Source organism: Nanorana parkeri, unplaced genomic scaffold, assembly GCF_000935625.1.
Source record: "Nanorana parkeri isolate BGI_ZX_2015 unplaced genomic scaffold, ASM93562v1 scaffold407, whole genome shotgun sequence".
NCBI lineage: Eukaryota > Metazoa > Chordata > Amphibia > Anura > Dicroglossidae > Nanorana > Nanorana parkeri.
The window spans coordinates 345,810-361,495 of record NW_017306675.1 but is presented as its reverse complement, the minus strand read 5'-3'; the positions used below and the strand labels follow the sequence as shown (position 1 = coordinate 361,495).

At 42.5% G+C, this 15,686-nt stretch overlaps 2 protein-coding genes across 2 annotated transcripts in view; one reads left to right on the top strand and one right to left on the bottom strand.

Annotated features, from left to right (window-relative positions):
• PSMA2 (proteasome subunit alpha 2) overlaps positions 1–7,707 on the bottom strand; it is a 14,154-nt gene extending 6,447 nt beyond the window's left edge. Inside the window, exons 1-4 of the mRNA XM_018559617.1 lie at positions 7,601–7,707; positions 3,089–3,165; positions 1,826–1,958; positions 670–792 (exon numbers count right to left, since the gene is read on the bottom strand). Coding sequence (XP_018415119.1) covers positions 670–792; positions 1,826–1,958; positions 3,089–3,165; positions 7,601–7,641 — 374 coding nt within the window. The 5' untranslated portion in view covers positions 7,642–7,707. The remainder of the gene's footprint in view (positions 1–669; positions 793–1,825; positions 1,959–3,088; positions 3,166–7,600) is intronic.
• A 409-nt stretch (positions 7,708–8,116) lies between these two features.
• Positions 8,117–15,686, top strand: part of MRPL32 (mitochondrial ribosomal protein L32) — a 9,264-nt gene continuing 1,694 nt past the window's right edge. Inside the window, exons 1-2 of the mRNA XM_018559618.1 lie at positions 8,117–8,272; positions 9,559–9,734. Of these exons, the coding sequence (XP_018415120.1) occupies positions 8,122–8,272; positions 9,559–9,734 (327 nt within the window). The 5' untranslated portion in view covers positions 8,117–8,121. The remainder of the gene's footprint in view (positions 8,273–9,558; positions 9,735–15,686) is intronic.

Here is a 15,686-nt window from a genome sequence, read left to right as displayed (position 1 = left end):
CTAAAAAAAAAAAAAAAAAAAAAAACATTGATGCTTACATATTACTTGGTTTCTCATAGTACTAGTTTTCTCTGAACTGAATATCCCACTGGAATGCAAGAGGGGCTGAAGTGGCCATAATTAACCCCGTCATTTCTGTGCTGGCAGATTTCATGATCAACTGTAAACTAGATTTAAACACTGTCTGTCCTAACAAAGGGTTAAAGGTCGAAAAGCATTTTATTTTAATGAGAGGACGCTCAGAGTGTCCCTGGTCTTTCTATGGGGACAGCCAGAGTTTGCGGTCAGTTGGAAATGGTCTAGAGAAGTTTGCAGTCTGTCGAAAGGCCTTCTCCACAAAAACATCTAAAAAAATTATCTATTTTTGAAATTATTTTTAGTTATGCTGTGCGAATAGAACACAAACATAGTGGGATTTTCTCAAATTTGTGTGCTACAGTGGAAATACGCTTTAAACTTTACTCTGAGATTTAGGTGGGCAAGGACGTGACATGGCTTCTGTTTCTGCATAGACCCCTGGGGGCCAGCTGTTGGCAAGGTTTCTTTATGGGGCACAAATGACATTAGGTATTTAGATAATGCCAGTAACAAATATGTTTTGACTTTTGCCTGAAGAGTCAATTCACATTTCCGGTTTCATGAATGTTAAGAAAAGCAATTCAACTTTACCCAGACTGTGTGTATTCCTGCATGACCGATGCCACTCTTTGTACTAGCTGGGCTGTTGGAATAGGTTCCTGATACACAAGGTAATATTGCTGAGCTAGTTTCCTGGCTCTCCGAACGAGGACTCTGAGGAGGAAAATAAATGATACAGTATAAGTAGCATAGAATAGTATAGACTTCACCAACCAAAAACTCAGATGAGATCATCAAGAGTGAAGAGTTAGGAGGAGAAGTGAACAATCATAGCTGAACTGGAAAGTGAGCTGGATTGGAGAATTTTTTCAGTTCAGCTATGTTGTCCTAGATTGTTCACTTCTCCTGCCTTCTATTGACCAGAATTCACATCACATCATTCCAAAAGGAATGGCACTGCCGCTGGCGTGTTATGAAAATAATATATATTTTACTTATATAAATGCAGACAAAAGTACAGCTAGGGATGCAACTGATGCGTAAAATGGATGGAGTAAGATGCCATCATTTTATCCAGCTGCAGTTAAAAGGGCTATTTCAAAATCAGAACTTTTCTGTAGTCCAGATTCCCCATTTACTAACAATATTAGGGATGCACCGATACCATTTTTTTTTCTAGACTGAGTACGAGTACCGATACTTTTCCTCAAGCACTCGCCAATACCAATATCTTTTTTTTTTTCCTTTTAGTGTCATGTGACATTTTTTTCCAAAACAATACAGACTAATGATTTTAGGAAAGTGGTGAAGTGCCACCGGTGCCAGCTGCAAACGCTGCGTCCCTGGTAGTTCTGCCACTGACTCCAAGCTGTAGAGGGGCTACAAATCCGAGCAATACATTATACAGCAATGCAGAATGGCAACCGGCTATAGAGTACAACAAATCTCAGCAATGCAGAATAATACTATCAGCTATAGAGGACTACAAATCCCAGCAATGCATTATACATCAATGCAGATTATGAAGCTCCATACTGTGTGCTGCTCCGGGGTGCCGGCCTGTTATCTCTAGCGTAGGATCTAAGGAGGGCTGCACGGGTTCTCAGGATGCTGCGCAAGGTCTATGGAGGGCTGTGCAGGGGTGGCAAGTCCTTGTTGGTGCGGGCAGCAGGGATGCAGAAAGGAGGATCGCTATTGGTGCATCCCTAATTAATATGGTTAGCAGTTAACTTTTATCAATGCTTACCTGTAATCTGGGCCCATGCCACTGTACACCATGCCTATGTGCTTGGTAATTGGCTCCACTTTATGTACGCTTTGCTCATCATACAATATTGATTTCTGTTTTTTCTCAGTTGCCAATACAACACCATTTGCAGCTGAAAAACAAAGTACACAACGCTATTTATACATTCCACAAACTCTGAACAAAAACTGTATTTCTTGATAGATGAATGTTAAAACAACCCCCTGCTCACCCTATTAAAAACAGGACCTTATTTGATGGAATTAAATAACAAGCACAGATAAGGAGATTTCTCCTGGCCACCAACGACTGTGTCATGTGGAAAACACACGCTTCTTCTGATTAGTGATTACACAACTACTGCATTTGAAAGTGTTAGTACACCTACACGCGTTTGCGGAGCCACAAACAGGCCCCTGGATCAGGCAACAGTGACATCCCTGTTTTTATTGAGGGGACTAAAAAAAAAAAAAAAAAAAAGTGTAATAGGACCTGTTTGTTGAGCTGGTGACACTTTTGTGCTTACTTGATTTCTGCATAATGGCAACATCCATTGCTTGCCACTACAGCAGCCTCCTGTATTACAAAGTCATGTACTATGTGTGATGCATCCATCTACAATTCTATCATAGCCCCTACTACGTCCCCTATTGTTAAAAAAATAGAAAATGGCATCAGTCACAATAACTGCCTTCTGGTTGGAGTGCTCCGTGTCAGTCACTAGCTAACTAGACTCAAAACTAAAGATGAATGCATGCAATATATAAAATCATCTACTAAAGACTATGAACATCACTAACACATTAAACTAAAACACTGCATTCAAAATGTATGAATACTAAGCTAGGCTGTGCCAAAAAATAAACAAACAACCATGCGTAGTACATCTCTTAAATACATGCATCTGCCCATGTTTTATTCATTAAAAGAAAACTGTACCCAAGGACCTGCTATGCAAAATCTTCCTGTTTAGCTCCAACTATTGTGTGGATCTATGTTTTCTGCACATCCCCTGCTGCCTACTAATCAATACCTCAGCAGTCATCAGGGGGAACAGCTCTGACAAGAGGAGGTCCTGCCTCTACCAAGATGGTTGCCTCCACACAGAGGCAGTGTGCAGCACAAGTCATGGTCATGATATACATTGTCAGTACTGGCCCTGCTGGCCTTTCTGGGCATATTCCCCTCAGTTCAGGCACTCTAAACCCTAACGTAAATTCAAAAAAGGTACTGGAAGTAACTGTGGCAATATAAGTAGCATACCTTTGATCCCAACAGATGGTGCTCCTGCAGCTACCGCAGCTAAAGCGTATTCAATCTGTACAAGTTTTCCTGATGGACTAGAAGAAACAAAAATAATAAATTCGAATTAGAAATACATATTTCAGGTACAACAATGTAATACAATGTATTGCAAGCCACCACAAAGATTGCTACAGTCAAGTCTTTACTTCACACAGTTTTCTCTGCCGTGACAACTTGCTGATTTGGAAAGGAAGCATGTTCGCGGAGCACGATCACAAGTGAGGGACGACGCGCAGCTCAGAGTACAAGCTCAGTATCCACCGAGATGAATGAACTCCAGCACATGCGGGGAAGTAGCATCATGCCGGTGCAGCCAATTAAGGCGGCTCAAGATCTGGTAGCTGGAAGACCAGGCACAGAGATCCAGAGATCAGCGGCAAGCAAAAGAAGCTTGCGGACAGCACATCCCAGGGGGTTGAGGCGAGTATAGTTCAGCTTCGAGTGAACACACACGACAAACGGAATTGGGAGTATACATGAAAAGTCCATTTTGTTTGACCTGAATATCTCATTACAGATCTAAGACATGAGTGAAAAATTCAGGAACCCAAACATTGAATTCATAAATGTGACGATTCTGTGTGCATTAATATGGAAAGAAAAAAAGTCTGAAATTCCCCAAGCTGCAGATCTGTCTGATTTGCAACTTTGATCACTTAGCACTATTTTAAACACAATTTTGAGGCTTATAAAATGAAAGCAGGACTCCAGCCAAAAACAACAAGAGTTAAATAAATGAAAGATAAAATTACAAAATTAAATATTTCTGCAATATTCACCTAGAATCTTGCAGTATTCACCCTGCAGTACTTGTTTCTGCCACTAGATGTCTTCAGTCTGATGGCCAACATCATTTAACCCACTTCCCCTGAGCACAAATCATTAGCTCCTCTGTCAGCCTGCTTTCTTCTCCTATCAGCATGCTTCTTGTCAGCACATGAACTGGTTGGCTTCTGGTGCTGCTTCTTCCTCTCATACTTATGCCTGGCTGTACATGGACTGCAAGAGGCTGATGCCAGATAAAATTCAAGAGGGATGCATTCGTTTGTGTCTATTAGATGTGCCTAGAGTCCAGCTTTACCATTCATAACCGCATTGGTAAAATAGCTTACAGGAGAACTATTGGGAGAGTATAAATATACTATTCCCAATAGTTTAAGCTGGAATGCGACACTGCATCGGTCAGAAGTCGGCTCTATAGCTCAAGCTATCGCCCATCTCACTGCTTCTCCCTGCAGAGAGCGGTGACTGTCAATCACCCCTCCCCTCTCTGTTCCTTCAGCGCTCATTGGAGGGGCAGACAGGGGAGGGGGCAGGCAGAGCCAGCTGTCAATCAGGTAGCGGGGTGGTTCCTGATAGAACAGCAGCTCTGTGCTGTCAGCATATGGCGGGCAGTCTCTTTTAATTGACTAAGCTTGTTCATACATGATAAACAAAGAAATGCAAAAACCATCATGTGTCAATACCCATTGTACTGGCTGGTATACATAACAAGCCTACAGGCACCAGTGACCCCCAATACCCTGAATCTAAAGATCAGTCATATGTTTTATACTTTATTAACCTATATGGAGATGAACAGGAAAAAACAATTTCCATTTAGTAAACTAAATGGAGTGAGCTTGGAGCGGTGTCTACTTTACAACACACACAGGGACCATGGGGAACAAAAAGTAGCCACCCTCCCGAAGGAAGGACAGTGTCAGCACAAATTCAGAGATGATTTGAGGATCTACAGCCGAGTGATACACAAATAAGATACATTATTGTTACTAGTTAGGGTGCTTGTATGTATTTTCAAGATGTAACTCCTGAGTTTAGTGTCACTTTAATTTGGTTTGCAACCTTATGCTCTATTGATGAAGATGAACGTTCTGTCACGTTTACGGGTCCAAATGTATTCTACACAATACAAAAGTAAATGTCCAGAAAAAGGTCATTAATATGTCAAATCACAGCTGGTACTAAACACAATAAAGTCAATTCTATTTTTGCAGCTGTACTTTGCTTTTACTGAACTAAATTCTTCCCGGATCTAACAAAATGTGACATGTAATCCTTTATGGTCACAATAGCGTGTACAATGACAAGCAGTGTGTGGACACGGAGCATTTCTCTGAAAAGTTATCAGAGGACAACGTCTGGTATTATAAAGTACACGAGCCTGCGTTCTTTCACAGTTATGTATTCCTGCCCCTCCCTACTGCACATAGTGAAAGTGAAAGCTGAAAAGCTGTGTCATTCCTACACAATGAAAACACATACGAGGCCTAAAATGTCCCCCCATTGTCCTTATAGACAGAACTCTTATCTCTCAGTGCTCACACAATAGTAAACCAAGATGTTCTATATTCCACTTCCTATTTATACACAAGGTTTCATGATTGTGGATGCAACAAGAGTAGAGCACAGCCTGGTATTTATGAATAAAAGTGTGCAGGCTGCCAAGCATCCATACCCTACTGATTACTACCAACTCCACCCAAAACAAATATTTTAGGTGGCCATCAATGGCTCAACTGAACATTGGCTTTTTATATATTTCAAGGTCTTCACTTGTAAATAATGTCCATTTTGTTTCTCCCCCGCAAACTGCTTCTTGGACAGCTTAAAAGTAAAAAGGGAGAATCTGATTGGTCGCTTGGATTACAGAGATAGCACATCATCCAGATACCTTAAAAAGGAACTCTGGGTAAAATTATTCTTAACTCTTGCGGTAGGGCTATCCCTGCACGACAAGGGTTAAATGCTTGCTTTTGTCTAGGTGCTAAAAAAAAAAAATTATACTCATCCGTCCCGCTGAGCCATCTCTCGGCTTCTCCGGTCTCTTAAGTCTGTCTCCTCCTACGCTGCAGCATTGGAATGTTCCTCAGTGCCCTCACATTATTATTATACAGGATTTATAGAGCGCCAACAGTTTGCGCAGCGCTTTACAATATAAGGTAGACATTACAATCACAATAAAATTCAAGACAAGATGGTAAGGAGGGCCCTGCCTGTGAGGGCTTACAATCTAAAAGGGAGGGGCAAGTGATGCATGAGGAGTGAGCTGTGTTGGGATGAATTGTTTGAGAAAGTGATGGTTGAGCGGTTAGGTTGAGGTGGGATAGGCTCCCCTGAAGAGATGAGTCTTTAGGGAATGCCTAAAGGCAGTCAAGGTGGGAGACAGACAGACATCTATACACTGTGCCTAGAACGATAGAACGTGATGATTTACTTAGACCACTGGTGGAAGGACCAGTCTAAGAACAAGCCGGCTCCTCGGTTTAGGTGCATACAACTTTTTTCGTTTTTCAGCACCTAGACCCAAATGAGCAGTTAACCCTTGCTGTACAGGGGTAGCCCCACTGCCAGGGTTTAAAAAAAATGTTGCCCGAAGTAAAATGCATTTCCACTTTTGCAGCCAAAATGGGATAACAATACTTTATATTTGTTACGTGTTCCCATTCACACAGCACAACTTATGGAAAATATGGATATACTAAAGTGTATGTAAACCCATAATCTTGTTTTTTTTCAGTATCTTTGCCTCAGTGTATACAGTTTTCTTAATTTCTTATGAATCTGTTGCCAAGTTTCTGGAGATCCTGCCAGTAACAACACTTCCTGTTGCAGGGTGACAACACTAAGACACTGCCACGCAGGTGACAAAAGTGTTGTCAGCTTGCAGTGTGCTCTCCTCAGGAGTAGACAAACTAATAGGGAATCCGGGAGCAAGCAGGATTTTTCTTTTTAGAAGCCAGCTCCATGGACAACTAGGAGCCAGTTGTAATTTTTAAGTAGCACTGGTGACCTGGCTCTTGGGATTTATCTAGCCCTGGCTTTTCTTATGTTGGCCATTGGACTGCCAACTGGATCTGCAGATGGCAGACATAGAGCGGATAAGCAGGAGGACATGGCAAGCTGACAATGATAGTAAATGGTACAGCAGCGGCATAGTATTGTCAGCCTGCTACAGGAAGTGCTGTCACTGGCAGGATCCCCAGATAAGGAACTTTGCAACAGATCAACAAAAAATGATTTGCTTTTTTACAGAGAAAAACGATGGCAAACATGCTGAAAAAAGATTTTAGCATTTATATGCACCAAGAACGATGAGGCCATATATGAGAAAAGCTCACAGCAGGCCATCATCCTTTCAGAGAGGAGCTTCAGGCCTGGAGGTGTCACTGTAGAATGGCCTTATTCATTCATTATTTCATGGCGAGCAGGCCCCCGAGTCTAGGCTGTCACTGTGTGTAGCTTATCCTGTCACCCGGGCGGCTCCATGTGTCTAGGACAGAGCGGCTCAGCCGTCATACGCCGTGATTGGCCGGGCAGCAGAGTGACTCTGCAAAGTACCGGTTGGCGGTATACACAGCAGGGTGAACGGGACTGGCGGCTAAGTAAACATTGAGAACGGGCTGGGAACGGGTCGCGGATAAAATAAGGCTACAACGCGGCAGGGCCCCGTAACAGCATCCCGCTCACCTGAAAGTGGTCAGAGAGAAACTGTAGCCACGTTCCGCCATCTTCACTCCGCTCCTCCTCTTTGTGAACCGCACAGCGAGCGCCCCACTCGTCAGTACGTCACTTCCGGTCAGGAGGGGGGACGTGCGCTGACTCTTGGGAAATGCAGTTCTGGAAAGGGGCTTTCCGACGTGGGTGCTGGCTATGATACAGCGTGTGCTGTTCAAAAAGCACTGTATAACCTATCATTCCGCCGACAATGTTAATCATTGGATACGTACATTGTTTTCCAGTGGTCTCCATGCGATATGGGCTTTTTTATTTGATATCGACGATAACGCATGCGCAGTGTAGGAACTGTTGTCATGGTTGGTTGGCAGAGACCATGATGTGATTGGAAATATCACGTGATTACTTTTTTGGCTGTGATTGGATCTTATTGCCGGTAGAGAAAGAAGGTCACGTGTTTTGAATGTGTTGCCGTGATTGGGTTTTGTGGCCATGATGGGAAAAAGCCACGTGATTGGATTTTGCTGTAGCGCATGCTCACTTTTTTTGACAGGAGGGAGGTCATTAGAAAGATGGCGCTGCCTTTAGGACCATCTGGCGGTGTCTTCAAAATGCTGCTCAGGTGTTGGCTACGGACAGAGGAGACTCTTCTACGAGCTCTAGGCCTGCAGCCCCTGCAGCCAGGTGACATTTTCTTTTCTACGTGGTTGTAGGTACTCGGCATTAGCTTTTCCACAATCAGTGAAGTCTGTTAAAGAGGAACTCCATCCCCCTTACCCTTTATGTTGGGTTATGCATAAAAATAAACCCATAGTCATGCAATGCAGCGGTGTTCTCTAGGGATCCACCTCTGCACAGCTGGTACTGTGCTGCCATGTTCCTCTCTGACCTCATCAGGGGACATGCTGTCACTTCTGGTTTATTGCAGCCAGCTCACTGATGACAAGCTGGTGCTGTATCGCATCATCAGAGGGCCAGCTGCATGAACCAGTAAGATACAAATGGCACCCTGATGAAGCGATTGGGTGCAGGCATCACAGAGTACCTGAGGCTTTCTGGGTTAAGTGACACAGGTACCCCAGAAACTTATGGGGAACAAATGGGTCATTCTTGCCTAAGCAATAAAACAGGAAGTGCAGGGAAGGTTTTCCTAAAGCCGGTGGCCGGCTTTACAGTAGAAGCGCTTCTGGCGGCTCAGCTGCCACCAGATCGCTTCTACAATCCGGTAAAGTGGCTTTCCAGGCCAATCAGCATGGAGTCGGCTTCCCGACCAATCAGGAGGCAGGTCATTACTCGCTGCCCGGCTTCCTGCTTGGCCAGGAAATCAGCTCCATGCCAGCAGAAGCAACAGTATTGGTACTCTTTATCGGCAAGTACCAAAAGCAAAATATTGGTACTCCATACCGAAAACCCGGTATCGGTGCATCGCTACTGGTTGCGATCAGTAAGCTTTCTTTCCTCTCACTCGCCAGTCAGTTAGAGGAAAGTGGAAGCCAGCTGCTATCTGCAACTATTGTTTACAGTGTGTCATGCAGTGGCTGGTCACGGTGATCACATGGTACAGAGCAACTGTCATTGGCTCTGTACCATCATTTTGTGATCTGCACTGTCCAGAAAAAATAAGGCTTTAAAATGTTGTCCTGATTGGGAAGCTGCACATAGAGCCAATCAAGTGTACTTTTGTCTCATGTACTTACAAGAAACATCCTTATGTGGTGAGCTTGTTAGTCTGCTCCAAATAGGTCTTCTGCGCAACCTAATAGGGTTGTGACATGTGGCAGAGCTGTGTAAATCTCAGGACTGGTTGGACAGAAAAACAAATCTTTTGGTAGGTAAATCTGCTGCCTTTATATTTATTTAATTTGTGTATTTAGCCTTTTGCATGCAGTTGCTGCTTTCAAAAGTAAACTGTATTGTAAATGTAAAATGACCAGATGCTTTTGAATTAACAGTGTATACCTTTCCTGTAGCTTTAGCCATTCAGACTCCAGTAACAAGCCCCATTGAGGCAAAGAAGGAGGACAGATCTGACAATGTTCCCAGTTTGCTGGATAGTATCTTCTGGATGGCTGCACCTAAGAGTAGGAGAACAATTGAAGTAAATCGCTGTCGCCGAAGAAATCCTAATAAACTTATAAAAGAAAAGGTAATATTTGTTTAAAATCTTCACTTTTACTTTCACATTGAGCCTCATAACAGTGTTTATACGTTGTGCTATATTGAAAAGCAGCTGCCTAGCATTCAGATACGTGTCAAACATGATGCTTCTCCCTTGGCTATCTATTAAGTTGAACTTGTAGGCAGACTATGTATTGTCATGTATATACATATTCTTCATAAGTAAGAGCCACTTAGCACTATGGAGCTGCGGTAACACACGTTAGAAGTGTTGGTGTAGTGGGGTGTCATTGATAATAAATAGCACTGCAGCACACCCTGCATTGGATGGTGGCAGCACACCACAAAACACATGTCTGTCACCAAGGTGCATTGGGATGACATTCAAATTGCATTGCATTGCACAAACACATGTGACATGTGTTGCAGTAAACCGCATGGTGACACAATGGCACAGTGTAAACAGGCCCTAAAAGAGCTTTAAAACAAGAATAAATGACCTTTTGAATATTTGAAGTGGGAGTCTCTGCATAGAAGGCTGTCAGGTTTGCTGTCTGTGACCCTGTAAGGGAGATTCACCCTCTCTGTTTGGCCTGGTGACTGTTATCTCTGAAAGTGAAAGAAAATCCCAGAGCAGGAATAGCTGGGAAATTTTCCAGTGGGGACACTAGTTGTGGTGACCCTGCTGACCAGAGATTTTCCTCACTTCCTGTTGTGGCTATTGGAGAAAGTAACGGGAAATCTCCCTAATGGGACACAGATGGCAAAAAAGCTTAAACAAAATAAAAACAAGTTTTAGTTTTAGGTGACCCTTTATCTTTGCCCCACAATGAATAAAAAGCGAGGGGGAAATCTCCAGAGTTGGGTCAGAGAGAACTATCAAAACCTGACACGGTTTTGAATCCTTCTGCGTTTCATAAACTCTAAAAGGAAAAGAAGTTGTGGCTGAGGTTAAGTAGTAAACGTTGACTCTTAAAAAGAGTCAGTCCCTTAAACACTTAACATGTCCCTTATTTCTTCTTACATTAGCACTTAACCCCTAAAGTAATCAGTGAATAACTAACCTCCCCTGCACACTTATCCTCTAAAGCTAGGGGTACACTAGTGATTTTAAAATATTAGTCAACCTTTTCCAAAAAGGCAGTAAATGCAGTAACCCTGATCTTATGATCAATGTGCATTTACTACTTTTTTTGAAGCCCACAGAGCATTGAACCTGCGATCTTGCTCTTGCAGCATTTATCCCCAGCCCCAGGTTCATATGGAGGTAAGAACCTGCTGGTAATGTGCTGGAGGAAGTGTGCTTAGACTACAATTGCTGTGGTGTCACTGCCCTGCTGCCGGCACTTTTCTGCTGAGTCCCTCTACTGTGGTGGCAGATGAGACTTGAAGTAACTTAATGACGCGGATGCGTAGCGTCATAACGGGAATAATACAAAATACCGGGATTTCCCAGCAGGAAGATGAACCCCTTGATTCAAGTTAAGGAGTGGAGCAAGGGTGTGGAAATAAAAAAAACAAAAAAAACGACTTGTCCAACGGCTAAAGGCGGGGGGCGAATCTACTTGTCTCTCATGACAATCTACTTATCCCAATACAAAAAAAAAATAGTTTTAATCAAAACTAGGGATGCACCAATACCGTTTTTTTGGTATCTAATATGAGCACCGATATTTTGCTTTCGGTACTCACCGATACCGAGTACCAATACCGGTGCTTCCGCAGGCGTGAAGCTGGCTGCCCGGGCAATCAGGAAGCCGGGCAGCGGGTAATGACATGCCACCCAGCTTCCCGACTGCCAGGGAAGCCGGCTCCATGTTGTTTGGCCAGCTTGATTGTGATTGGCCAGGAAACCGGTTTCCCAGTCAATCAGCATTAAACCGGCTTCCAGATTGGCCGGGAAGCTGGCTTACCAGCCAATCAGCAAGGAGCTGGCTTCCCCTGCCCTACGACACTGCTGGTCAGAGGAAATCTTCCTCTGACCGGACGTTTCGGTATCGGGGAAGGTATTGGAGCATTTGGGGCGAGTACAGGTACTCGCCCAAATACTCGGTATCGGTGCATCCCTAATCAAAACCGTATTTGACTGTGCTAAATAGCACCTCTCATTGGTCAGCGTGGTCACCTGACCTCAGTGACCAATGAGTGCTCGCAATTTGCGAGCGAAATTCAAAATGCATAGGGCTATACAGCAGTATGGTACACCCGTACTGGCGGAGGGTGAAGATTAGAGGGCCAGATTTGATCGGGTAATTCCATTTTCCCATATTACCTGGGAAAGTGAACTTACACTTTAAGTGTCTGGGTCTAGGTCTCATCCTAGACACATCTCAAGTCTGAGTTTTGTTTCTTGAAACTTTCGTCCGTGAAAAATGTCTAACTCTCTGCTCCCAGTCTCAAATTTTACAGTCCAGGGATCATCCAGCTCTGTAATTTTGCTTTAGAGTTCTGGGCTGGATAGTAGCCTCCTTCAAGGCAATGCCATTAGCTCAGTTTCACTCCAGATCCAAAAAATTCAACATTCTGTTGTTGGGGGGCTAATTATTCTAGTCTCTAGACAAACCGACTCACCTGAAACTGAAGACCAGGTTATCTTTGGCCTGGTTGCTCAGGAATCCAGCTCTGGAGTTGGGGAAATCCTTCCTCCTGCTGTTTTAGAAGACCATCTCAACAGATGTCAGCCTGAAGAGCTGGGGAGAAGTCCTAGACAGCTTTTTGGTACAGGGCACAAAGTAATCTTGTCTCCTGATCAACTGTCTGGAGCACAAAGTCATTTGTTTGTCCTTGCTATGCTCTAGCCTATTAAAATGTAACTAAGCCCTCCTATCCTTTACAGGTAAAAATAGTGCCATTTTGGCCTCTAGATCTGCATCTACACAGTGGTTGAAATTTTTTATTGTCCCAATCATTTTCTGTTTTTCCACAGCACTGTTGTACTATTAATTTTATTTTTATTTTATATATATTTCTTTTATGATTCTATGTAAGACATATCACTTGTTTTAGGGCTAGACCGCCTAAACCTAAAATTTCACTATATCACTTGGTTATACTAAGTTTCATATTAGTTACACCTTTAGCGCTTTGATATATATTTTTCTAGATCTGCAGTTGCCATGATCCCACACATGTGATCAGGTATTTGAAGGCTGGAAAGTTCAGCTTGGATGATATAAGCACACTGACAACTGTACCAGTTATCACTAGAGTTTATACAGCACAATGCAGAATACCACCAGCTATAATGTACTATTGCTGGGTTTTGGAGTCCTCTATAGCCGGTGCCATTCTTCATCATTGCTGTATAATTTTACACTTTTCATTTCACTATATTGCACACCACACTTTTTTTTTTTCTTTTTTACTTCCACCGCTCCAAGCTTGCTCTTGTGATGGGCTGCAATCTCAATACAAACTAGTAGTCCGTCACTGGAGCCATTTTTAAAAGGTATTTTATTTTTTATCCGATTAATCGAACTTAATAATCGGCTAACTAATCGATTTTGAAAATAATCGTTAGCTGCAGCTCTAGTGCCTTGAATATAACGAATAAGCCACAATTAGTAGGTTTAGTTCCACTTTAAGCTGACTGACAGAAAATAGTTAAATCTCCAAGTAGCAAGAGAGTAAATTCACCAGTGTAGCCCTAGCCAAAGCGCTAAGCCTTACACTAACCTAACAAATAAACTAAACTCCAGGCAGCCACAAAATAATTTTGAAGGGACAGACAGACAGACATGATGTATTGTTTTGTGGGTCAAGTACCAGCACAAAAAAAAAAGCTTTTAGGAATATTTGTCCAATGGTTGCTTTAGATGTTTTCAAAACAATGTTGTTCCAATAGTGAAGATCAATATGTCTGCCCACATCGTCTTCCTAGGTAATCATGTATCATGTTCTGCCATCATACTCTGTGTAAATAATACATTTTGGATATTGTTTTATGTATTTCTTTATTTTTACCCATCTGCATGCATATCCTTAACATTTTTTAGGCTAGCAGTCATTGATGCCTAGATACTCAAGCCACATTTAGCTGCATTAGCATGTGTCTGCTAACTCTGGTTATATTTCCTGAAAGCACAGACCCTGACGTTTAAAATGGTGTCGGTTGCAAATTTTTACACTGCATTATGTTAGCGCAACTCCTTTTATCAAACCCCAAATTTCAGTAAAAATTACACTTGTTAATTTTAGTGCAGAAAAACACAATATAATACCCATTTTTTTGTAAAATATAAAAGACGAGGTTGTGCCGAGAACATGGCAAGCTTAAAAATTGCGTGAAACAGCAACAAAATACGGTACCCCAAATTGTCTGTAGGCAATGCTTTAAAAGCGCCTACAGGTCATCAGGTTAGAATTAACCATGCCGTACGCCCTTGGCCCTAGAATTATTGTTCTCACTCTGGGGGACACAGTGATACCTAACATGTGTATCGCGATTGTTGTTTTCCTACGTAGACACAGCCAACACATGTTTACGTTAGTATGCGCACAGGGGTGGGGTTAAAATAATTTTTTTTATTTCTACTAGGGCTGTTACTGATTAAAATTTTCATGTTCGATTAATCGAAATTTTTTTTAATCGATTAATTATAACGTACATACAGAATTCTTGTCTAAGCAACAATGGTAATGGGGACAGGGCCACACAAAGAAATTTAAAAAAAGGTAAACATCTGCAGGTATTGATAGCAAGACTTATTAAGCTTGAATTCCACTCGGAGCTATTGAAAAGATTTAAAAACTTCCATCTCTGTAAGGAAAGTCTATCATATCAATAGAAGCCTTTTTTTTATGCCTGGAAGATGGCAAGCTGGTATAAATTAGTCAAAGCTTTATTACTCCATAGTATGGAACAATGTGTTTGTTTACATCCCACACTGAAGTCCTCTGTCTGCACAATAGGCCCCCAAGCAGACTGTGTGGTGGGGTTGGGATGGCGCATTTTTCATTGTGTGTCAGGCTTTGTTACCCACCCCTCATGCGTCTGTTGCAAACTAAAACCTTCCACCCCCCAAAGATTACCACTCCCTCATCAGCAACATAAACAAATAGAATGTTTAAAAAATTCTCAAGAACAGCCACTGTAATTTGTACTGTAATACCACATTTCATCATTCTATTGTTCCAGGTAATTGTTGTCACATTTGCCACATTCTACAGTTACAGGTGAAACTCGAATAATTAGAATATCGTGCAAAAGTAATTGCAGTAAGTGCTGCAAAAGGGGCCCAAACCAAGTACTGAGTACATAGGCATGCTTGTACTTTTCAGAGGTCCGATATTGTTCTATGTACAATCCTTGTTTTATTGATTGCATGTAATAATCTACTTTTTTGAGGTTGTGGATTTGGGGTTCTTGGGGTTTTCATGAGCTGTAAGCCATAATCATCCCAATTATGACAAATCACGGCTTGAACTATCTTGCTTTGCATGTAATGAGTCTCTCATATATTAGTTTCACCTTTTAAGTTGCATTAGTGAAATAAATGAACTTTGCACGATATTCTAATTATTCGAGTTTCACCTGTATATTTCAAACATCTTTTTGCCACAAACAAACATGGCAGCTTCGCTCTCCCTGCGTACACGTTCCCCATCACGTGACTCTCAAACCTCAGAGTTGGAAAGAGCTGCTCCTCCCAGGATTCCAAATACTTTTTTTTTTCCCCTCAACAATCTTCATTGACATGAGGCACAACCTTCTCTGCTTGCGTTCCCGTTACCATGAATACTAACGGAAGTAGTCCCCGGTCGGTCTGTCGCCCGTATATAGACTTCCTGTTTTTGTGACCTTAACCTTGCATGTGGAACGGAGGAATTCCAGACCGTCATGTCTCTGGTTACCGATGCCTTTGTGTCGCAGATAGCAGGTAAAAGTGATCTGCCTCCTTCCCCTCTAATGATCACGTGTGTAGCTGGTCATAGGGAGTCCGGTCCGGTAACGAAGGGAAGGGGGGAGGGGGCCGGGGGA